The sequence below is a fragment of the Parasteatoda tepidariorum genome, chromosome 4 (assembly GCF_043381705.1).
Source record: "Parasteatoda tepidariorum isolate YZ-2023 chromosome 4, CAS_Ptep_4.0, whole genome shotgun sequence".
Lineage (NCBI taxonomy): Eukaryota > Metazoa > Arthropoda > Arachnida > Araneae > Theridiidae > Parasteatoda > Parasteatoda tepidariorum.
The window spans coordinates 98940019-98965837 of record NC_092207.1 but is presented as its reverse complement, the minus strand read 5'-3'; the positions used below and the strand labels follow the sequence as shown (position 1 = coordinate 98965837).

At 26.9% G+C, this 25819-nt stretch overlaps 1 protein-coding gene across 2 annotated transcripts in view; it reads left to right on the top strand.

Annotated features, from left to right (window-relative positions):
- Positions 1-25819, top strand: part of LOC107441195 (rab GTPase-activating protein 1) — a 66226-nt gene that overhangs the window by 18038 nt on the left and 22369 nt on the right. Inside the window, exons 1-10 of one of the 2 annotated variants that reach the window (XM_071180234.1) lie at positions 3785-3808; positions 9933-10089; positions 12748-12946; positions 18399-18588; positions 20551-20724; positions 21986-22104; positions 22181-22247; positions 23571-23679; positions 24975-25141; positions 25550-25718. In XM_071180234.1, the coding sequence (XP_071036335.1) occupies positions 3800-3808; positions 9933-10089; positions 12748-12946; positions 18399-18588; positions 20551-20724; positions 21986-22104; positions 22181-22247; positions 23571-23679; positions 24975-25141; positions 25550-25718 (1360 nt within the window). In that variant the 5' untranslated portion in view covers positions 3785-3799. Of the gene's footprint in view, positions 1-3784; positions 3809-9932; positions 10090-12747; positions 12947-18398; positions 18589-20550; positions 20725-21985; positions 22105-22180; positions 22248-23570; positions 23680-24974; positions 25142-25549; positions 25719-25819 lie in introns of those variants that run through there. The other variant, XM_016054361.3, reaches the window with a different exon arrangement.

Here is a 25819-nt window from a genome sequence, read left to right as displayed (position 1 = left end):
CCGGTAAAAGACAAACTAGCAAAGTGTATTTGAAACTTAAATAATCGTCAATTATGTATTTTCTCTCTGAGTATTCAGAATTAGTGTGATTTTGAGAATTGATTTTTTGATCGAGTTAGCAGTAAATGTTAAAAAAAATTTTTTTTTTCAATATTCAAACAATCAGTCAACCCATTCAAAACGTCTCGAGTCGAAGTATTTATTTTACAGAAATTCTAAATGTGTCCCTTTTTGGTCCACGTTTAGAGTCAGAAGTGTTTGCCTCTTTTTATTAAATCAATAAAAGTTTGAAAGAAAAAAAAGACTTGGATAAATAGTTATGGTTTGTATTTCACTACTTTCTTTTGATTTTCATTTAGGTTTTAAATTTATAATACCGTTAGGTTTCTATTTTTGAATGTAAAGACTGATTTTTGAATAAATTGTCATTTGTTGCATTTATTGGATCGTAAATTTATTTACTTTAATAATCTACTTTATTTTACCTGTTTTTCCGTTAACATATTTCAAATATTGATTTAATAAGCCAACGTTATGCATAAAATTAAGCAGCATTCATTTTTTTCTCATGTTGCTTTTTTAAAATTATATCGTTAAAATCTATATAAGTATTTGTGAATGCTTTTTAAAACTTTGTTTTGCTTGTAAGTAGATGAAATTTTGATTTTAACCAGGAATTTATGAAAATTTATAAATATTAAGTCAGTTTTCTATTTATTTACTTATTATTTACTCACCCCTCCTCAAAAATACTGTTCTGAAAACTTTTATCACTCACTGCTCATGAGCAATCGAAACGGAAATAAACTTATTAACGGAAAGAAGTTGTGTCACTTCCTATTCCCCCCTCAATCTAAAATACTGCAATCCAACTCACACAAGTACAAGTTCACACTTTCCTTAATGTTTCGAACATTCATTAAACATAAATATATATATTTCTCCTTTTCCCCCCCCTCTTTTCTACATGCTAAGTTTTTCAATAACATTTATTCTTAGATCTAAAGCATTGAGCACCATCTTTGTGTAATGATGAAAAAAGAATTTTTTTTTATATGTATTAGAAACTTTTTGTGAATCGCTTAAATTTTTATTTTGTTAATTTTTTTATTCTAATTTTATGTTTTATTTGATTTTATTCTTGTCTGGACGACGCACGGTACGATACGGCTCGAAGGACAGTCCAGAACTTGTTTTATTGTGCTCGCTTCACTCGCATATTCGCTCAACTCGCATCTACCTGTGATGAAGATATTGGTGTGAATTGATATTCGATCCTTCTGCGCAAATTTAATACGTCTAAATTTGAAACCTTTAAAAACTTAACTGCTAATCGTAGCGTATTGTATGCGAATTTTATATTCTAACGTCAAAACTGGATGCGAAAATTTTTAAAAAAGGAAAAGTTTTGTACAGTGCTGATTATAAAAAGAAGAAAAAAAAGACGGACTACCCTGATTAACTTTTGATCTAATGATCTGATATTCACGTTCTACTACTTAATCTTGATAGTTTGAAGGGGTAACCTCTAATATTGCTAATTAATTAATGCAGAATATATTTTAGGTTACGAAATCAGACACAAAAGCGCATTTTCTCTAAATAAACATGCCTTTTTCTCTCCAAAATATTGGGAGTAGCCTCAACCTGGGAAATAGGGTCCCCATAGTTTATAGTCCGATCCAATATTTGAACCCCTTAATGTTAATTTTACTTTTTGCGTTTTTCACCATATCTCGAGAACCGTTTACACAAATTGGAAAAATTTTACTCACAATTATAAAAGTCATTTATCCAAAGATAATTCATTGCAAAAAATAAATTTTCGTAAATGTTATAATTATTTTTTATTATTTTATTTAATAATAATCGAAGAATATTTGAATTGTAAGGTATAAAATTTTTTACGTCATTTTAAAGTAGTTAATTTTACATGGTAAAATACAAAATTTAAGAGAAATCGGTTAAATAAGAAATGGCATTTTGAAAAAATCGTTTACTTAAAATTTGATTTCTCAGGAACTATTCAACCGATTTCGCTCAAATTTCAAATTTTTCCATGCAAAATTACATACTTTAAAAATGACGTAAAAATTTTTATACTTTACAAATAAAAGTTTTAGACTGTTATTAAGCAAAATAATGAATGTTTACTAAATTTTTTTTTATTTTGATTGAAATCATCTTTGGATAAACGAATTTTATAATTGTGTGCAAACATTTTTCAATTCGCTCAAAAATTCTCGAGATATGGCGAAATACGCAAAAAGTAAAGTTAACATTATTTAAGGAGCTGACAGCCTATATACGAACTCGTATACCAAGATGGAAAAGAGCAAAAACTAGTTCAGTATTTTTTTCGAGAAACATTACATTTTTGTAACTACCGAGATTTTTTTTACAATTGTAGCATACATATAAAACTAATTCTTTCCTGAGAATAAGTAGATATTGTTGAATAGTTTAGAAGAAAGATAAATAGTTAAAAGAGAATAGATTTGCTCCTCCCAAGAGCAAGTTAAAACTGAAATGATTTTACTACCAGCTTTTCTGTCTCTCTTTCACCCATGGTCCAAACTTTGGATCGCTCTCCTGACCAAACTATGGGGACCAAAATATTTCCCAGATTGCGGCTACTCCCTATATTTCGAGATAGGTCAAAAATCCGAATCTGTCGAAAGAAAGGCATGTTTGAGAAAGTAAGTGTTTATATCTGATTTCGTAACTTAAAATATCGTCTGCACTAATTAATTAGCATATTTGAGATCACCCCTCGTATGGCGTAAGAGTACATAACTGCAATAATAATAATAATTTTACTGTTTAATTAAATAACGCAGTGAAAGAAAAAAAAACTCCCACTTTTTACATAAAATACTCAAATAATATTCGCAACAAAAGCATTTTCTTTTCATATTGTTACCAAAATATATCTCTAAAATAGTGCAAAATTTTATACTTACCAATAGTTTTTGTGCTTTGAGAGTGAAAAAGCACGTGAAGTTTCCGGTAATTTTTTTGTTTTTGTTTAACATAGATAAGATTAACTGAGGAAAAAAACTAATTTAAATTATGTATAAAAAAAAAAGTACATGATTTTTTTGGAATCCCTTTCTTCTTCATCGAGCGCGATCTCCTAAACCGATAATCTTCATCGGATTTAGTTTCCAATCTAAACACATTGAACGAGTAAATCCGATGACGATAGTATTTGTCTCTAATCATAAATTTGTGTTTCGACGAGTTATTTACTATGGCTTCTTAATTAGAGGGTTATGTATCGATTACTTCTACGTACTGAAACTTCCGCAATCATTTGTCGATCTGCTTCGTTGATTGTGGTAGAAAGGAGAAACAAGTGCATTTTTAAATTCAAATTTATTAAAAAGTTCTAAACGTTTTTTTAATTGTATTTATTTAAATGATTTTCTTTTATCGAATTTTCGGAATTTGTATGTGCGTGTGTAATCGTTATTTACTGTTTTTTTTTCCTCGTGATTAATTGTTTCCATTTTTTAAAATTATTTTTACTTCGTATTTTTGCAACCTTTGAGCTTATTGTTCTAAGAAAAATGGTACTATGTTTTTCTACTTAGTTTAAGCGTCTATTTTATTGCCAATTAATATGCGAAGTATTGATCTGTAGTTAAGTTTATTGTGTTAACAAGAACAAAAGGATTCATCATTTGAGCGTAAAGGAAATATTGCATTTCAAAAAAGATTTTTAATTTTAATGTTTATAATATTGAGATATGGTTTTGTTTCAAAGTTACCTTCTACTCTCATTTATGTAAAGGCCATGGAAGAAGTATGTGCAATTTTTGTTTAAGTATTAAAGGCTTTATTTATTTAACAATATATGTACTAAAACCAGTCTATGTCAGCCTTTGAGATAAATGGCGTTTTTTTTAATCATTTTTATGCAAAACATTTTTATGCGTACCAAATCTAAGAATAAGATATATACTGAAAGTATATATCTAATAAGTATTACTAAGGGATTTATAAAAGAAATGGTAATAAGATTAACTATTTTAGTCATTTTTCTGCCTTCTATATATATATATATATATAAATAANTGTCTAAAAATATATTCTTTTTTAAAAATGTTAAATATATATTTTGATATATTTTAACAAACCCTGAAGGGTTTACAATCCAAATAAATTATGCAATGAGTAAAATGAGTAAAGATATTACACATATAGGGTGGCCACCTGCCTGGAAAACCTGGAATTATCAGGGAATTTTAAAGAAAAACTGGAAATTTTTTCTTCGATTTTTTAAAAATTTTTCTAATTTAATTTATTTACTAATTTTCTTAATTATTATACCATCCGTTACATTCACTTTATGTATCACCCAACAGTTGAAATAGCATCAACATAGCGATACTTTGCCGGCATCAAAATTTGAAATAAATTATATTTCTCCCATGGTTTCTAAACGAATGGAGAAACCTTTGATCTCTATGGAGACTGCAGTTTAGGATAGGCAAAGATTGTGGTGGAGGTGGAAGAAGGGGCTAAGAATATTTGCTTCTGTTTTTAAAAGTAGGTTGCTTTTTTTTTTTTTCCTAGTCCGCGGGCTGAATCCATTTATGATTCATATTTGTTCCGATGCTTTGGTGGTATTTTTTTCCCTTCTATTTTGACAAAAATATTCAAAATGTTTTAGTATTTTTAACTTTATAAAATTCTCCGAAAATTAGCTGGTTATAATTTAGTAACAATAGATTTTATACTGCACTCTTTTTCTGAAATTTCATGTACTCCCATCCAATAAAATTTGTGAATTATTTTTACTCAGCAAATTTTACCAATCGGACATTTTCTTACAATCGCTAACAGTCTACAAATCGTTACAGTTGTTGCATTAATGCTAATTTTCTTGATTTCATTTTAACCTTTTAAAACATGTTTTAATTAAAAAAAAAAGGTTTTTTTAAGAACCAACAATATGTTGACATTTAATTTTGCTGTTTTGTTGGTGAGTATTTGAATTTTGATTCAAAATTCGAATTGTATAGTAATCACTATAGCCCGGAATNTTTATGAACAAAAGGAAAGAAAAAGGCATTTTCAGAAGAAAACGTTTAAAAAAGGCAGAAAAGGGCATTTATGGCATTTTGCCTGAACTTCCGGGCTCTAGTAATCACAGTATCGAAAGTTCGTAAAAGTTGTTTGCATTCCAGAGATGATATTTCCAAAATTGTTTCTCCTTTTACCCTAAAAAGCTGAAAAAGACTAAGGAATGTATAGGAAACATGTTAAATGATGTATAAACATATTTTTTTTTTTATTCATCGTTTATTCAGAAGAAGGATAACGAAACTTTGTTTTTTTTTTGTTCTACCCTGTACAAGCTTCTAGTTGTAATAACAAAAACAATTGACGATGCTAAAATTAAAAAATAATGTGTTTAGATTGGAATTCTTTAAATATTTTAATTTCAAATAAGAGAAAAACAAACAAACAAACAAAAAAAGAATAAAATTAAATGAATTTTTTCTATATAGTATGCAATAAGAAATTATACAATTTTGCATTTGCGACATTCATTTTTGTACACTGAATCTCTTAAAATAATATTGCTAATTCAATACAACATTATTTAAACATTTGACTTGAGATATTGGTTCAAATAAAAGATGAACAATGACTTTTATAAAGAGCACTGTTTAGATAAAATACAGTATAAAATGACTTTATATTGAAAGGTAAATACAGTGACTGCCTGAAGTGTTCTTACATTTATGATCTTCAATTAAATAAGACTTTCTATTAATTAAAACGAATATTTCAGAATGGATATTTAATAATAAAAAAATATAATATTCTTAGCAAAACTGTATAACATATATTTTGTTAAAAAGAAGTAAAAGAAATCAATAATCAAAAAGAAACTAAAACTTTATTTCACAAAAGTCATCGTACAGTTTCAAAAGAATTCCCGCCTTTCAGTAAGTATTATAATTTTTTCGTTAAATTAACATTTAATCGAGTTCCTTTTCGCATATACAATAGCTTTTAAAAGTCTGTAAATAAATGCAACTTTTTTTTTGTATTTTGTTTGGTCATATTTTTATTTCCTTCGTTTCCTTTATTGCTGCATTTACCTCTTATATGACTAATATTCAACTTTCAAATGTTGTTCATTCTTTCATTACGACTATGAGCCGTTTTTAAAAAGAAAACTTAGCATGTAAATATTAAAGCAATGGACGATAATTTTAATTCTGAAATCCGAAAACATTTAAGTGTAGGTTGACTTTTGTAAGGTCAAAATTTTATTACTTATTGATAATCGTTTTCTTAAAAATAAACTTTTGCTTCATTTTTAAAATATTCCATACATTATTAAATACTCATTCTGGAATATTCATTTTAATAAAGTAATACTGCCCTATTTCAATAAAAGTTTGAAGTGAATGAACACTTTTGGGAGCCTATGTAAATATAAAAATTTATTGATATATAATCACCTGGTATGGTTTTCTTTTGCCTAATGAAAATATATTAAACAATACTTATCCAAATTTTTTTTGCAATATATTTTTTTAATCATGTACTTTATTTTTCTAGAGTATTTAGTTCATTTAAATTAAATTTTGTTAGCAAAATTCTGATTACTGAAACATGTTTGAATATACACTGGTTATCATAAATTAAGGAAATTATAAAACAGAAGTTTGATCATTTCAACTACCGATTTGGTTTTATAATTTCAAAGAAAATTGATTGGGTAAAACTCACTTGGTAGGTGTTTTTTTTAACGTTTTTTTTACGTTTAAATCGGTTTTTCTTTCCCCTCTCAAGTGATCTCTGTCTGAAAAATTCTTCTGGATTTTTCTAGATTGGGTTCACTTTGACGAACCCTGGTTATTACAAATATTGCCTGCCTGTATGTAGATTATTATAAGAAAATCTTCAATATTTTTATATATGCCATGGATTACTATCTTTCTAATTTATAAATTATTGTTTTTTTTTTGTTTAAATATTGAATTGGTAATGTATTTCCATTTTATGTTAAAGTACTGGTGGTATTCAGATAGTGCAAGCTATTAGAAACAACTCAATTAAGAGTATTCCGTTAAACTATGATCTTGAACAGTTGGGGCGATTGCTCCTAATGGGCTATCAGGGAACAATGAATATTCAAAAGAAAAAAGAAAACAACAACAATAGAAAGCTTTCGACAGTTGTACTTAATATATGAAAACTGTTCACTGAAAATTCCTTACAATCGCTGTTATAATTATAGTTTTACAAAAAAAAAAGAAAAAAAAAGGGAAAAAAAATCATTACTACCTTATTTTAACTCTTGTGACAGAGATTGATATAAGAATTGTTTTCTTTGTTTCGCACTTTTCCCGCGACTTTTCTGCATTTGACTTATAGGCATGCTAGTTGAGTGTAGTCTGCTTTTTTTCGATTTAATTTTTAAAAAAAAAAATCCGCCTTTTTGAAGAAAGTTTATCGTTTTCAAATTTCCGAGAAATAAAAAATCATTCGTTTTCATGCTTCACCCCACCTGTGCTAAGACGATTTAAAATCACATTCACGTGATTCAAATTCACTCATCGTGTTTCGTATTTTCACGATTCTTATCATATATCGCTTAAAAAAGCCAAAGTTCGTGTTTAAGTGACTTAGAAATTATACAACGGGATTCACGCAAATTTAAAGTCAAATGCTGAAATTTGTATTCATGCGATTTTAAAATCAAACATCGAGATTCGTATTCGCGTGATTTAAAAATCCCACATTGATATTCATATTCACAAATTTTAAATAAATAAAAAAAATTCTCACATTGATATTTTTAGAAAAACGTTAATAACATTTTGTGGATAAATGCTTCCTACATACACTTTTTTCTTGCTCATTTTTCAAACATTTTTCTAATTATCTAAAAAGTGTTTTTGCACATAGCATTTTTGGATTTCTAATTTTAGCTTTTTTTTCAAACTCATTCTTGTGCTAGGAATCAATATAAAGTTTCATAAAAATTAAATAATTTTTAAAAAAAGATCAGTAATTTTCAAACAAATTTCGTCAAATAGAGGTGACGACGAAATGGTTGACACATGTTACGAAAATTAATTAATTGCATGTGCTTTGATTTTGTGTTCGAAGAAAGTTTTTGCGATCCAATATCGAAATTGAATACGTATACAAAACCGATTGTTTATAGTCCAGACAAAGAATTACCGGTTAAAAAAAATAAAATAAGTAAATGCAAAATTAAAGTTTCTGAGCTTTCTCATCATATTTTGGGTTGAACAGAGATCTATCTTCCAGATCCTCTCAGAACTAAGAAATAGGTTGAACATTTGCTTGATCTGACAAACATTCATGCTCTAGCTGAAAACACAAGGCAGTCAATGTACAATATGAATGATAGATTAATAGAGTATTTAAAATATCAATTATCAATTGTTTTCAATTTTCACAGATTCCAATTTAAAAAAATTAATATGCACTCTTGTTTTAATAATTTTCCTTTAAATATCTGGGTTTTTTTGTTGTTGTTGAAAAAACAGGGGACTATCCAGGTTAAATTGACTACCGTTTAGCGGTACCATCACAAATTCAACTTTAGGAAAAATGGTAGTTTCACAAAATGCTTTTAAAAAAACAAGTTCTACTATTCTCCTCCCCGCCTCTTAAAATTTTGTTTTTGTGTCTCCCTAAGAAACTATAATTCCCGGGTTGGTAGCACGTGTTTGGTCAGATAGTGCGGTATGGTAGCCTAACCGGTATTATATAGCGAGCTTTTTTTTTTTCGCTGAGTTTTTCTTAAAAAAATTAAATGGTGAGTCGCTCCTTCTGTAAACTTTACAGGACATTGAAATTTCAACATTATTCTAAACATTCCAACAATGTTCTAAATTTATTCTAACAGACCTTTATTTTTTTATGAAACATTTTTTTCTCTGTGAAACTTTTTTCTAGATGACCCTGTGGGAAATGTTCTCATAATGAAAATAACTTTTAGTGCAAGTACTGTTAAATGCATGTTTTTTTGTTTGTTTTTTTTAAAAAAAATTCAACTTGAAGTTTAACAATGGACAATGATTTTTATAGATTTTTAATTTAAGGTATAATTTTAAACCCTAAATTTTACAATAGCAAAATCATTTTTGAATCTAAGGGGAACAATGTATAAAAATTTACCTGTCATAAGTGATTTTTATTTGTAGTGAAAATTTTTGAAAATATCTTCTTACTTTACCATATTTTTGTGTTGATTTTTTAATATTTTTAATTTTCACAAATTATGTCTAAATTTTCACAAAATAGGTACCTCTCATAAAAACCTAGACAGAGCCCTGAAAATTAAAAAATAAAACCCGGCAAAATTCAGTATTATCAATGCTTAGTGGAGGAGGCAATCATCATCCGGAGAGAAACGATAGGCTGAATAATGTTGGGAACCACTGATGTATTGAAATTTGATAGTAGTCATAGAATTATTTCTTAAAACATATGATTCAAATGAAAGTTCAATTTATATGCATTTTCTGATATTAAAAAAAAGTCAGAAAATTTCATGAATAGTTTACAAACTCATGAAAAATAACTTTTTCTTAAAAATAATTTAGTAATAATTTTTTTAAAAAGAATAACATAAAACTAATTAGGGGACAATGTTTCTAAAAAGGTTTCAGAATTTGAAGGAAAATAGTTTAAAGTATATTTTGCTCTCATAAAATAAATTTAGCATATTCACGACATTAAAAAGCATATTCACAAACTCTTATTATCAGTAGTGTTTAATAAAAATTTCTTTTGTAAAGCAACTATTGTAATTTGTTCTAAAGTTTTGTAATGGACTGTTTTGAATTCCCTTTCTCTGCAGACTTAATATTTTATTTTTGGTGTGGATCATGTAAAAAAAAGTTTTTCTTTTTAATTTGTTGCAGAATCTTGAAAAAGAGGAGCACCCCAATGAAAAGTCTGATAGTGGTAGCAGCATTGAGATAATCTCTGATGAGCATCAACACCCTAGACTTCCTAGAATGAATCCCTTTGATCAAAATGTTCTTATGTATACTACCTCTCCAAGTCCCATGGATGAAGGTATGATGTTTATATTCATTTTTTTTTTAAATGAATTTTTGGTGTATCTATTTGAAAAATTGCTGAAAATCTATATGGGGGGGGGGGAGATGTATTTTTTGAACTATTATTTAAAAATTCCAAGTCTGATTACAATACTTTTTAAAAGCTCTCAAAATCTATGGGCATTAAACACTAATATTGCATATCTGTAGTTTGATACTTTAAATAGTTAATAATAATTTATAAAGGATGAAAAAGAAGTACATACTTAGAATTTTGAGATTCTGCCAGTATCAGGTTTTTTTTGCACTCCTCGTTAACTCGACAAACAAGAATATGTTTTTTTTAGTATATTTTAGCTCTCAACCAATTGCAGATTATTGCCCGTATATCCTAATTTTCCAAATCACATTAGGATATTGGAACTGTTGTTTACTTTAAAAATGTCTTTCTTTAACTGTCATGTCGCTTAAGGTTAGTTTAGATTTTAAAAAAAATTACAGAGAAAATTTTTTCTAGCTTCAAGACTTTAAACATCTATTATTTAATGATCAGTCTGTATGAGAATGACTACATGGGCTTTCAGTTACAAAGTTTCATAATCATTATTTTCTACCATTTGTTAATTTGTACTATTTTATTTATAATTTTTTCATATATCTAACATATAAATGAGAAATTGCACACTCATACTGTTTACTGATGGTAAAGACATGGTTCCTAGTGGAACACTGCAGTGAAGCCTTACTGGCTGTGGTTAGTGAGCAAGTGGGTGTAAACTTTGATCAACTTGCAAGTATGCATGGTTTTGATCCTCGTTAAACTGTTTACCTTAAAGTGCTCGTCTTCACGCGCAGATCGTCAGAGCTATCAAAGCGGGGAGTCATCTCCTCTGCAGAGGATCAAAATTGTGATTCTTAGGGATATTTCCCAGACCGTCACAAAAATATGTAGCTCTTGTGTGACGTAACTGAAGTGCAACAAAATGACTTTATTTTAAATTGCTTTATCAGGGTGCGTAGCATTTTTAAAAAGTGCTTAAAGGTGCTTATTTTCGATTTTCGTTTTTAAAAGCCCTTAAAGGTGCTTTTTTCATTGGGTGTTTTTAAAAAGTGCTTCATTTCCCCTTTTTCAAAATGAGATCTTTCCTTCACCATGTTGATTTTCTCTACTAATTATGCAAAAAGACACAGTTCACATTGTTCTATTCAACGTTTTCACAATTAATTCAACCCTAATTTATTTCGGCGTATTGTCAGTCCATAGCGTATGAAAACGCTACTCGTTCTAAAATTTTCAAAATTTCATGATTTTTGACAATTGTCAAAAACAATGCTAAAAGACTATTTTTTTTGTTTTGACATGACGGTTAAAACAAGATAAAACTGTCAATTGTCAAAAACTTTCCAACTCTGCCTAATTATGATATTTTTTTAAGTGCTTAAAAATATTTTTTGAGTGCTTGAAAAGTGCTTAAAAGGTGCATATATTTTGTTGAATAATTTGGCTACGCACCCTGTTTATTAAAGTTTTCAGAAAGCATGCTGTTTATCTTCATGCAAAATTGAATTTGTTTTTCAATTGGGTATTAAAGTAATATTTAAATAAAACCTAAATAATTTCTTATTCCTTTTAATAAATTTTCAAAATATTTTTTTATTTGCATGTTTAATTTTTTGACAAAATAGGAAGAAATTTCAGTGAAAAATATATATACATTACTCTGCCAGCACCTTCCCATAAAAATGTATTTATATATTTAGTTAAGTTCGAAAATTTATGTACTCTTTATATTAGTAAAGTAACTTTTAACCACTTAAATGGCATCAAGTGCTCTAATGCCAGGGGTCTGCCCNATTACATAGCTGTAATTATCTGTAATCAATTACAGTTGTAATCGATTACTGTAATCAACGGCCAACTCTGCTTTTAACCACTTAAATGGCATCAAGTGCTCTAATGCCAGGGGTCTGCCCAGGCCGAATTTATTACCGTTTAGCGGTACCTTCATAAATTCAACTTTAGGAAAAACGGTAGTTTCACAAATTCAATTTTAGCAAAATACTTTTTCTTACAATTTTATTTTTGTATCCCTTAAGAAACGATAAATCCATATTTTTACCATATTTTTGTGTTGATTTTTAAATATAATTTTTCACAAATTGTGTCTAAATTTTCACGAAATAGGGACCTCTCAGAAGAACCTAGACAGACCCCTGAATGCATTCACATTACTTGCCAAATTATACTCATTTTACATAGGCGATTATCTTTAATACTCTTTCATAGTAATCAGGCATAATGTTGCAAGATTGCACTTTCATCAGATGCAACATCAAGTTTCTAATTTTACTAATATGCATTTCTTAAAAATTATAAGTAAATTGTTTTAAAGTTAGCTAGATGTAATATTTGCATATGCAAATTATTATATGATACAAATTCTGCAGACTTCCTATTGCAGAAATTTTCTTCCTAATTTTAAAGTTATTGTGATTACTCATGAGAAACTGATGTGTTTTTTTGCAAACAAGGAACTGTTATTAATTAAAGTTGTCTCTAATGTTCATTGCTTATGGTTCTTGCTAAAAAAAAGTTACGCTTCATAATTTGAGTGTTCTTTTTAATCAATATGTATCTTGTCACAATGTATTGAAATTATTCTGATTTGTTTAGATTTGATGTCAATATCCGTGACATTAGCAGATGGGGAATATACTGTTTTTGATCGCATTACATACTTGGGAAGTGCTGCAGTGAATGATCCAAAAAACGAAGCAGAAATTCGCAAGAATATGGCAATATTGAATGAGAATTCATCAAAAGCCCTTAATATATCCTTGTCTCTGCCTATTAACTCTGAAGGATACATTATGTAAGTTAAAATGTTTTTCTCTTTTGTCTTCCATTTTAAATAGATTGAAAATAAAATTGTACTGTCAGTATTGCCTAAGTTCTCTTCTAATAATAAGCTATAAACAATCTTTATAATTCAAAAATGAACACAGCATAATGCAATTTGTCTTCAGATTAGTATTTAAAAGTAATTTTTGTTAGTGATATTAAGACAATTTTGGTTGAAAATCTTGAGTGAATGCAATTATTTGTATGTTTATGTCGTATTTTTATAAAAACACTTTTCTAATTTTCATACTATTTTGTTCAGTTGTTCAGATATTGCATTGAAGTTTTTTTCTATTATGCTTCATCTATATTATATTTATAGACTTTATTACAACAAGAGCTTGATTTTTGATTTGTTTGGAATGCTCTGTTCATTGATATTGGAACGTTTTGCAAAATTTTATTTAAGTACATCAATTATTTTATGCCATACAGTTAAAAGTTTTGTCAAAAATGTGTAATAACTGATAAATTGCTTTTTTAACAAACATACATACTAGTACAATTTTTGCTTTAAGGCAAGCATTTTTAATAGTATAGTTTTTTATAGTATAATTTTTTTTAAAAATGCATTCAGTGTTAAATTGTTAGTCATATATATAATCACATGTTATCTCTAAAATAATTATTAAGCAACAAAATTGAGTGCTAATACAAACATTGACTAGCAACCAGGAGCTGCTTTGTAATATTTGTCTATCTTTAAACCTATTATACCACCGAAAACTTGCTGCTATAGTAAATGCTAAAAAATAATGCAATAAAATTTGTGTGGCTTGAAATCTTCAAAAAGTTAGAGTTGTTTGTAGTTACATCACTTAAAAGCCCCAAAATTTAGTTGCACATTGTTTAAATTTAAACAGCTCTTAGTTTGTAATGCCTTAAACCATTTAATAATTACAAAATTAGTAGTTAAAAGTTACAATTCTATTATATGAATTCCCGATTTTTGAGTAATGCAAATTTCTTGACATTATTAAAATATTTAAAAACAAAGTTTTAAAGAATATAGTTTCATATAGTTTATTATCAGAAGTAATTTTGTTTATTTGTTTTCAAAAATAAAAATAAAATCTTGAACATTATATGCTAATGATTCAGATTAATCAGAATTAATTTTTTTTGTGTTTATTCAAATTTATTTTCCTTAGGCAATACTCTCGAGAAGGTTAACCAAACTTTATGGATTAAAAATAAGTTTAAAGATATTTTAATAGCAGAAAATGAAAGACAATCTCACTCAAAGAAAATAATAAAAGGAAAACCGTTTCTAAATTGAAAGTACCTGCTATTAGAAATTATAGAAATTATATATATTAGAAAAGATGGAATCTTATTTCAAGAACAATGAAAATGTAAATAATAAAATAGTTATCTAAGGAAGAGTTAATAGTAATTTATTTTATATTCTCCATACCATTGAAATATTTAGGCTTTTTGCCATACCTTAACTTCGCCATTCGAGGTCCTGAGACATGGAGAGGCTTTAGTTTAAATATCAATTTGCCATTGTTTTGAAAACAACAAAAATAATAATTAATTAAAATATATTTTAATGAATTTAGTTTTTAATACTCTTTATTATCCAATATCATTTAATAATATAACTATTACAGAGATAATTTGCCGAAGTATGTACTCGAAATACAAGAAATTTATTTTACGGATATTTCATCATTAGGTCATTTTTTTTAATAGTGTTGAAGATATTAAGATTTTATATGACTCTAAGGATTACAATTTTTTTGATAAATTTAAGCAGATTTTGTAACCAAAAATTTGTTTCACACTTGCAAGTATTTTGTAAAACAAAGAATACTTTGCTTATAACGTGAACAAATAAAGTTATATTTGAGACTTTCTTTTTAATCGTTTTAAAAGGTATTCATGTTTGACGACATGATATATAGTTTCGAAGTAACCTATTTTAGAGAACTTAAAAACGATTGATTTTTGTATTAAAATTTTATTATTGTTACACAAATGTATCTGGTAAAATTTATATGGACGCAGCCATATTCAAGAACTTAACTACATTAAAGAACTTAGCATTTTACACTGACACTTTATTTTTAATTTTATCTAATGCAAAACATTAATTGGATATTATTCTTTAATCACTACCATGGATACTTTTTCTCAAAATAATTTCAATTTCGAAGTATTAATCTTTGTTTCAACTTGGTGAATTTAAATATACAGTGATAAAAATTAGAGAAAACAATTGATAAAAAATCTCATTAATTAATCTGGACCCTGGACATTGAACTTCAATAAACCTCGTACTTCACAACGACAGGTCAGTGCTTCAACCCCAAAGCCATTGCGAATAATTAGTTTTTCAATTTTAAAATTTAAAAAATTACTTATTGAATTACTTCTAAATCTTTGAAAACAAAAACCACAAATAATTAAATGGAACTGCTTGATATTTTTTAAAAATTTGTTTAAACCAGACATGTTTAAACATACAAGAAAAAAAGAAGAGAAACAGAAAAATTTGCCTAAATTAACAGCATGAACCATTATCATAATTAATAAAATGTTTAATAACAGCATTTGTAATCTAAATATTAAGAATATAAAATTACTCATTTTTCTGGAAGTTTTAGAGCATTCAGACTAACAAAATTTTACGAAAATGTTTAGACAAACAAATTAATAATTTTAAAATTTGTTTAATAATTTTTAACGTAATTAAATTTCTCATTAAATTTTGGAATATGAAGATCAACACTAACTGTAAAAGTTAATATAGTATTTTATGTATGGAGCAGATTTAAGATTTTTAATTTTGTTGCAGCTTGACACATAAAGAACACAATAAATCGAAGAAATTATTGAAGGCAGAAAGAAATAGTAAAATCGTAAAAATATAAACATTTTTTAAAAAAATATACTAATTAGTTTAAAAATTTTGAAATGTTCAAAAGTTAAATAACTTACAAATTTAGGTACATACAGAGCAATATTGATTTTGCAAAAAGGAATCAGTTTTAGACAAAATATATTATTGTTTCATGTTTTTATGTTTGCCACATTTTAAAAACATAGAAGAAAACGATAATTAATAACAAAAATATTAATGTAATCAATAAATCTTAAAAATTAACAAAAACAAGTATGTTAAATTTTAGAAACAGGAAATCAATAAGTCACTATTATCACAAAATTGATTAACAATCAATCATCTAAGAAAAATTTTCAAAGCTTGGCTTGAATATTAAATTTGATTTTTTTGTACAAAATGAAACATTGCTGCTCGGATCAAGCTAACAAAAATTAGGTACAATGCTTTTTTTGCAAATTCTCCCCCCTCATAAAAGGAAATATATATATTCTTTTGAGAAACTAGAAATGGCATCACATGGATAATGGTCAATGGGCTGTCAAATGGTTTTCCTGGAAGGACTTCAAAGGGAAAGAATCTCATTCACAATATTTGTAAATATAATAATACATAAACATAATGTATTATTTTATTTAATAAACATATGAATACATTTATAATACATACTAATAACATGACATATATAATTCATAATAATACATAACTAAAAAATAACACACAGTATTCTTTTTTAGTGGTCAAACTCATAGATCAATGAAGCAACTGTGAACTACAACAGGCTGACGTAATTTATACTGAATGCCTTTGACCTTTTACACCCCTCTCTGGTCAGCATTATTGCTCTTCTGGGGAAGAAAGAATCTTCTCTTTTCTTTCTATTTCAAGGGTAGAGGGATCTAATTTTATGACTACAAATTGAAAAATTTCTTTTCAGCAGTTCTTTCTTTATACTTTTTTTGTCAGAGCCTAAAGGCAATGCCTCAACTGCCCCGCTATAGTTGTGGCCCTGCTTTATTGTTCTTTATAAGTGTTTGAATGGGATCCAGTTAAATAACTTTTTGACAATGAACTTCTCATGGATGCCTTTCTTAGTTCAAACTCCTAGAAAAAAATTTATATCTTCTCATTTTATGTAATAAATATATAAATAATTGAAAGCAAATTTTAATGTATTTTAATACATTAAAATTTGCTTTCAAACTTTTCACTATTTACAAACTATTATTTAAAATAATTTGCAAAACAAAGTGCCTTAATAGATTTTATTATGTTTAGAAATAACAATAAAGATAAAAAAAATTAGAGATAAATAAAAAAAAAAGTTTTATTAACAATGGGGCATTTTCTGAATCAAAGCATAAGTAGGAAAATAGCTTCCCATCAACAATTAAAAATTAACAAATTTGGTGGTAAGTATACTTACCCTGGCCTTATAAAAGGTTAAAGCATAGCAATATCTTTTAAGTAATGCTAAGTTAAAAGGCACTTTTACTTTTTTCAATGCTAAAAATTAGCATGTAAAATTTGCCTAAACAATGAATTTAGGGCCTGCTCTAGTATGAAATCTTGGGCAGATTTATCTTGAGTGGATAGAATTTTGTTTGTGTGGAATAATAGTATAATTAATCTTCATTCTTATTTCCACTATATTTTGTTGTTCTGCCCTACACTAAATTTTTGACCTATATTGCGCATGTCCATTGATGGTTGTTAAATTACCTGATTCTACAGACATAGAAGTTTAATGTAAACCACTTTAATAACAATGAAATATTATACTCAATGGATGGTGTTTTCTACACTAGGGAACGCTGCAAGCTCAGTTCAACGCTGCAAGCAAATTTCCGGGTTACTGTTTTCGTTTTATTTTAAAGCCATTTGGCATCATTGTGTTTTGAGATTCTTGCAAACAATGTATTTGATTACTTATTACTTGTGTTTACAATGCTAAAAGTGTTAACACTAACGTAAGATGGTGCACAGCTTGTAACAAGAACAAACAGTAGTAAACTTATGGAAAGAGGCCATATCAAGACTGCCAAAAAAGCGAGTTATTCAAAGTCTAGTATGTCACCTTTTTTAACAACATATCTCTAAATAACTAAGACAAATTTTCACTTCAAACTCACCAGAATTACATAATAACATTAATATCTTATGAAATATGGCAGATTTGTGCTCAGAAATTATCTAATTTATTTCTTTTATTGAAAACATAACTATCCGTTTGAAAATATCGCCTCGCAGAATAACATGCTGTAAGCAGCTGCAAACTTTCTAACCTGGAACTAGAGCAGGCATACAGCTCGAGATTGTTATTGTTTACATTTCTACGGAAAACACCATCCATACTAATTCTTATTTCTGCAATATATTTTTTTATAAGAGTTTCTATTTGCGATAAATTAACAAAAATTGTTGACTGTTTCTAAACTTTTTTCTGCATTATCCTTGAAAATCACTTATCCATTGTTACTAAATCACCTGATTTTACAGATAATCAGAATTAGAAGTATACTACTTTTATAATATTATTTTTATACAAATTTGATTTTTTCTTCTTTTCTTTTAGCTTGTATGAACCTAGCTCTTCTAATGAAATAGCAAGTTTCCCAATTCTACAAATTGTTACCCCACTTGCTGGAGAAATACGCTCTAAAGATTCAAATTGCTTATCTTTGGTGCACAAATGTAGTTTAGGAACAATACCAGAATCAACAATTTTTCAATGCCATGTCTTTCGTTGTGAAATCCCTGAAGCAGTAAGTCTTGTCTATTTTATCTTGCATAGTATTGCAATAGTATTAAAATGATTCTAGTGGGTAATATTTTTTATAATCCACTCTGATAATCTGTATAATATTTTACTTTAGATAAGACACAACAAAACTTTAAATGTAGCACTCTTTGTTAATACTCAATGAATGGAACATATGGTAACAGTTTTTTAGTTAAAGTTTTTTTTCTTGTTAACTTATTGTTTTATAAATTTTGCACAACTTACAATAACTTATTTATATTGTTAGTTTTATTAATTGTTTGTAGTTTATTATTATTTTTTTAACAATCATGTTAATGCTCTCTCCAATAAAGCAAAATAATATTAAAAAAAATTATTCAATGAATCAAGTAATACTTTTATTCATGCTTTATGAATATGAGGTTTAATAATTTTTTTTTCCTTTGCGACGTTTTTTTTTTGAAATTTTGCATTTAGTATTTCTTTAAAAAAACCATAATGATTATTTTTTTTATAAAACAAAGTAATTTTAATAGTGAGTTAGTGAAATAAGTAGCAAATTTTATTAATTTATCATACTAAGGAATTAATTTATAAATCAACTTTTTTAAGCAGAGTGGTTTCCCTGCCTAGCAAATCCGTTTGTCCTCTCAAGTTAATCATTAAGCAAATAATTTATGGAAGAAAAATATTCCATTGTCGAATTCTTAGATAGTGAAAAAGTTTTCTTTATTACCACTTAATTTTCATAGATAAAGAATATTTTTTTTCCTATTCATGAAGTCGTCTTTCACAAAACAAACAAATTTAAAGTAAGTTATTGAATTAAGTAAAGAAAAAAATTCTTTTTCATGCTTAATGAATGCAATATTTGTTTAAAATAGACTTATTTTTACTTTAGTTAAAATAAACGCATGCATGACACATAATGTTTTAAAAAGAAAATTTTGCTGATTATCTCTAAATTTGGTAATTAAGTTTTTTAAAAAAAAATTTTAATGTTTTATAAATGCAAAAAAGTTATTAGGTATATTAAAGTCAGTTAGTAGAAGTTATTAGGCAAAATTTCACATTCAGCTTTGCATTTTTTTTATTGCAGTACAAATGAGTAAATTGTATAAATATAAATTTCTCACATTATAAGATTTTGATGATTTAATGAGTTGACTTCTTCATTGAGTTCACTCACTTCCTTTCACATGAGATAATTCATTTTTATACAGTTCTTCTACGTCTTAACTTCTCACACCAACTTATTTTCTTGCTCGGTGCTTATAAATTTTTTCACTTTTTATATTGCTTTATATTTTAGGAAACTAAAGTTTCAAATATATGGCTATTTTTATCAACGTTTGAATGTTCAAATCTAGTAACTTAAAGGATGCCTTTCAATCTCTTGATTGTTTTAAGTAAGGTTCCTTAATTTAAGATTTCAAAGTGTGAGATTATCTTAAAAATTTTATATTTTTAAATGTTATCAGTTTTAAAACCATCAGTTTTTTTTCTCTTTGTCTTTTAGTTAAAGAAAATGTTTTAACCATTCTAACGTTTTAAAAACACCCTCTGTGTTGTCATTTAAATATGTTTGCATTGTACCAAAAATAAATGCATCCCTTTTGCTGCAGCTTCAAAAAGATAGTAGTTCTTCAATCTTGCAATTTCGCAATGTAAAATAAGATCAAACTGGTTCATTATTTGTTTCTCTATTCCGTCTTTAAGATGTCAAAATCATATTTTAAATTTATTATAAAAATAGATTAACTTTATAAAATTACACTGTTTATTGTAAGATAAAATATAATTCCTGTATCAGAAAATATGCTTTATTCTGCGTTAGTTTCCCATTCATTAACTGTTTTCAAATTCAATTCTTACCCTTCCTTTTACATTGAAAAATACGTTTGAAATATGTTATTAAAATATGCTATCCTTTTTTTTTTCTTTTTTTTTTGAAATCCTTATTATTGTTACACATTTCATTCAGGTACCAAAAATCATGCAATGCTTTGCTTCAGCTGTAAAAAAAGTTCCCAAATTACTCCTTCCTAAGTCAGAATCATTTAGCATAGAAAAGAACTCAAGTGATCCTTTAAATAATTCCACTTTATACACTTATATATTTGAAGGCACCTTAGAATTTAGAGAGGATGACTCTAGGGTAGGTATATTTTTAATTGTTTTTCTTTTCTAATTTAATTAGTTCATTAAAATTCCTCTTAAATCTAAGCTTATTGTGATTACATTAGTAATTAAAGTTAACCAGTATGTTAGGATTTCAACATTTTATGATTAAAGATTATACTAAATTTTATAATTTTCAGATAAAATAATAATTGTTATAAGCAGTTCTGAAAGTAATTAGAGATAGAGATTCATGAGAGATTGGATATAAGAATTAGAATTGAGATTTCTGCATTGTTAACGGTTAAAGAAGTTATTTTAAATATTTTTATAACCTAATCATTAGATTAAAAATTGTTCTTAAAATAATTAAGAAATTCTTTATCAAAGAAGTATTATCTTTGTTATATCTGTTTTTTATATAGCACACAAATCTACTTTTCAAGATTTAAACACTGTTTCAAAAGTAATATTCTCAATTAACACATCTATTGCACTATCATTTAAAAAGTTTCTTATATTGCTTTATTCATATTTTAAAAATAAGTAGACCATGGGAATAATAATATTCTCTTAACTCTTATTAAATTTTTTTTTAATATTTTACATACTTGAAAATTACAATAGAATATTCACATCTAAAAATAATTAATATTTCAGTAATAATAATTTTAAACTGACATTAAAGACAACTTCATATAAAAATTTAAAAATTAAAACATATTTATTTTGAAATGAAACTATTACTGCCAAATTAGCTTTGTAATCAACACTCCAAATTATAATTCTTTAATTAAAAAATAATTGTAACACTTATAATTACTGAACTCCCTCATAGTTAATTCATGAAGAATAAGGTATGTAGGTTACAGATTTTATGATTTCATTGCTGTGTTGACAGAGAAATGATAAATTTATTGTTTATCAACAGGAAAATTGAACTATTGTTGTGAGGGTGTGTGTAACACTGAGTTAGTGTGTAACCAATCTTCATATTACGTCAGTTATTAGTTTAGTCTGATGACATTTAATACATAATTTCTTTTTTTATTCAGTTCCAAGTTACAAATAAAGTAAATGCCATTTCATTTATGTATGCATATTTGCTTAATCTTGTACCTACCATTATTCACCCCTGTTTATTCTTGCATTTTGAGCCTGATAAATAACTTTGTTAACTTATAACTAATTTGAATTTGCCTTTGCAACTTTTTCTTATATGTATATCATATTATTAGTTGTAAGTACTTTTTCATTCACAACTTACAAATATAAGTACTTATTATTTTTTGTTAAAGGGTGGTTATTCATCCTGCCCTAAGGATAAAGATTATTTTAAATTACGTAGTAAACTTGAAAAGAGTGTCACTCTGACAGTTCAGCAAGTTTCTGATAATAAAGAACTCATTATTGAAAGGTGGGTTTTTCTTGTGTCAATCTTTATTTATTAGTTTTTTGTTATGATCTGTAATTATTCCAACATTAATTTTTAGGTGCTTCGGTCTGTTAATCTCTCCAGGAAGGAATGTGCGTAACAGTGACATGCAGCTAATAGAGATGGTAAGAATGGCTCATAAGTGTGACATTGTTAGCTGTTTATAAATTAAAAGTTCATCCTTTAATTAAATACAGCCTTGAAATGTTTTATAAACTTTTTTATTGTAAATTTTCCTATTGTGAGGAATCAGTTATATTTTAAAACAAATAAAAATTCACTCATTCATATGTGTCCTAAGAAATCTCAGTTGAAGTACATACTCAAACATCATAGTGTGTTAAAAATAGTTATTGGTTTCACAAATAAAAGATATTGGGGATTGGTCGAGATATTGTGGATTGTGTCAATAATTTATAAAATTCAGAAATTTTAGCACTTTGAGTCTTAATAGCACTTACAAAAATATGCTGAATAATCACTTTGATGCAGAATTTTCATTCAACATATTTTTATTTCATTCACATTTTGTGTTAATTTAGGTAAAAATAAGTGGAAAATATTGTAGTTAGCATTTTAATTAATTTTGCTTATGAAATACAATATCAGACTAATCTGTCCAGTTTTGCATTAAAGAAAAAAAAATTTCAAACAATAACTTTTCAAATTAGTATTTATTTAAATCTAAGAGAAACAGTAATTCATGATGGAATTTTTTTTTTACATACTAAATCAATAGTTGGTAAAATTTTGAGAATGAATGGGGAAAAAAATTCAAACTACTACTTTTGGATTTTATGTTTTAGAACAAATATTATTCCAAAAATTTAGCATATTTTCTAGTAACTGTCAGTCTGTTTTGTGTTATTAATATATTTTTATAATTAATATGTTTTTATAGGTAATATATTTTTATAATTAATATGTTTTTATAGTTAATATAATTTTATAATTAATATATTTTTATTTATAGAATATATTTTTATTTGTAACTAGAGCCTCAGAAAGAAATATCTATGAAAGGGTCACCAAAGGGATATGATGACAATGAAAAGTATCTGTATTGGCATAACCTATATGTTGTTCAAATGTCTTACTTTACATGAAAAGTTAAAGTTTACATGATAAAGTAATCACAATTTGCTTGTGTAATTTATAAGTTAACTTGTCTAATGCTTGTGTAATTTAAAGAATTACATTGAAAAAGAACATTAAAATGACATCATTCACCTGATATTGAAACACAATAGGAAAATTAAAGAGAAAAATACTGTAAATGCTATTGCCATCAATGTTTATTTTATTTTTAATCTTTCATACATTATGTTTTTCTTCATTTTACTCAGCAGATTAAATAAACTTGGGTTTACTGTATTGTTATTTGCTGTTTTATGTTTCTTAATTTTTTTTATTGTGATACAATTTGTGATACAGTTGTATGTTTTTAGGTATCATTTAATAAACCAGCAATAGGAGAGAAATCTTTGTACACTATCTCTGGATTATGGGATCCAAATGAACCTGCATTTGAGATTCTTAACACAGAGACACCAAAAGGTTTAAAAACTTTCATATATTTTTGATTTGACGCTTAAGTTGTTTCATTTAACATTGTAACCTCATAAATTTAAATCTATTATTCAATTTGTTTTTACAATGGTTTATTATAGTTCTTACTTTTGGTTTATATAGATATAATTTCAATACAGTAAGTTATGCATCATATTAAAAAAAAATGGTGTTAATATAGTGTTGATGTGTTTTGAAAAAATTTATTCATAATGAATGAATTTTCTTATTTTTTAAACGATGAATTTTTTCTTCATAAAAGTTTGTTTGTATGTATTGTTAGATACCCAAGAATATGTAGCCTGAGTGTGACTTGGACAACCCTACCAAACTGATATGTTAGGGGAAGGTTTACGAACATAAATCAGGAAATGAAATGCTTGATTTCTCTGAAAGGAAATCATATACTTAATATTAGAAAATTAATGGCTGTTTCATTTCTTGCTTTATGATTAAAATATACCTTAAAGTCATTCAATTAAATGTCATTTAACAGTTTCAGTTATTTACAGAGATAAAATTAGCTTTCATAATATTTATGATAAAGCTTGATATAATGACCATTTAACTCTGTTGACTATCTCTTAAATCTTTTTTTTTTACCTTTAACATGACATCCTTTTTCATTGTTTTTTCCATGCCATTAAACAAACTTTTTTTTTGGAGCAATTACTGATTAGAGATTGGTCAATTACATAAGTAGAGAACGTATACTTATTCTTTACTTTTGCAGCTAGTTAATCCTTTTTTAAGGTTTATTTATTATTTAATGGAAAATAAAAGAAAAACTGTTCAGTCAAAAATTGAATTAGTTTATTTATAGAAAATCGTAACTAAGAATAGAAGGACAATAAAGGAAAAACTTATAATATTTTAACACTTTTGCTGGATATCTCATTTTGCTGAAAATGCACAAGAACCTATCAGTTAGGAGGGCAGAATATGGAGCAACATCTTAGTAATTAGTTGGTCACGCATTCGCATGGGAAGAGTTGTGCTCTATCATTAAGTCTTTGCTTCAGTGAGTGCGGCAATAACTATCAATATACCGACAATCAACATATTGAAAAAAATCATGAATAAAAAGTGAGTGTTTTCCCCATTTTTGAAATAATCTAGATGAGAAAACGTTACTATCTTCCATTTCTATTATTGAAATGTCGAAAAAACATTTCATTATGCGTAATATTAATATATTGACATCTTTTATTTGCCTGTTATTTAAGATTTATGTATTTTAGTATCATGTATTTGTTTGATCACTTTTAAATGTTGTTTTTCAGATACTAGAGTGTATATGACAGTAGCAGCTGATCTAGTGATTTGTGGTATTCAAGAACCTGTCAGGTTTGTGATTGAAACAAAAGCTAAAATATTCCCACCCACTGAGCGTTTTTGGTACTTTTCTAAAAAGACTCTTTATGAACAGTTTTACTTGAAACTGAGAGAAGTAAATATCATTCTTTTATGTTTACTTTCATGTTTTGTTATGCAGAACTAATTTAAACTCAGGCAGTTCTAAATTAATAAGTCTCAGATAAATGAGTTGATCAGTTTATAAATAAATTAAAAGTTTTTAGTCCTGTAATTTGTAGTTAAGTAATTGATGGCATACTTTTTAATACTTATGTTAAAAAATGAGGATCACAAACATGTTCAAGAAGTTTGTAATTCTGTAATTCGTGGTATTCTGTAATTCGTGGTATTCTGTAATTCGTGGTATAGTAGTGAAAGGACCATAAATGTTGAGAAACACCTTTTAAAATTGAAATTAAAATGTAAAATACTATTCTAAAAACTGTATTTGTTGATATGCAGTTCCTATCTGTGTGTCATAGTACTCTTTCAACACATATAGGTGGATGAAGATCAAACTGGAGAGTATACCTTACAAGTGGTTGGTGTTACTAGTTCATCTAAACTGCAAAATAAAAAAGCCTCACTCAATTTAAATTTCTTAAACACAGTCACTAAGTCACTTAATATTACTACACCATCTAGTCCTGATGAGCCTGATTCAGTTTCTGGTAAGTATTTTATTTCAAACATAATTCTTTTTCTTTTCTCTTCAAGTTTTTACTTTAACGAAATATTTTACTAAGTTGTTTTCGATTAATTATACTGGAGA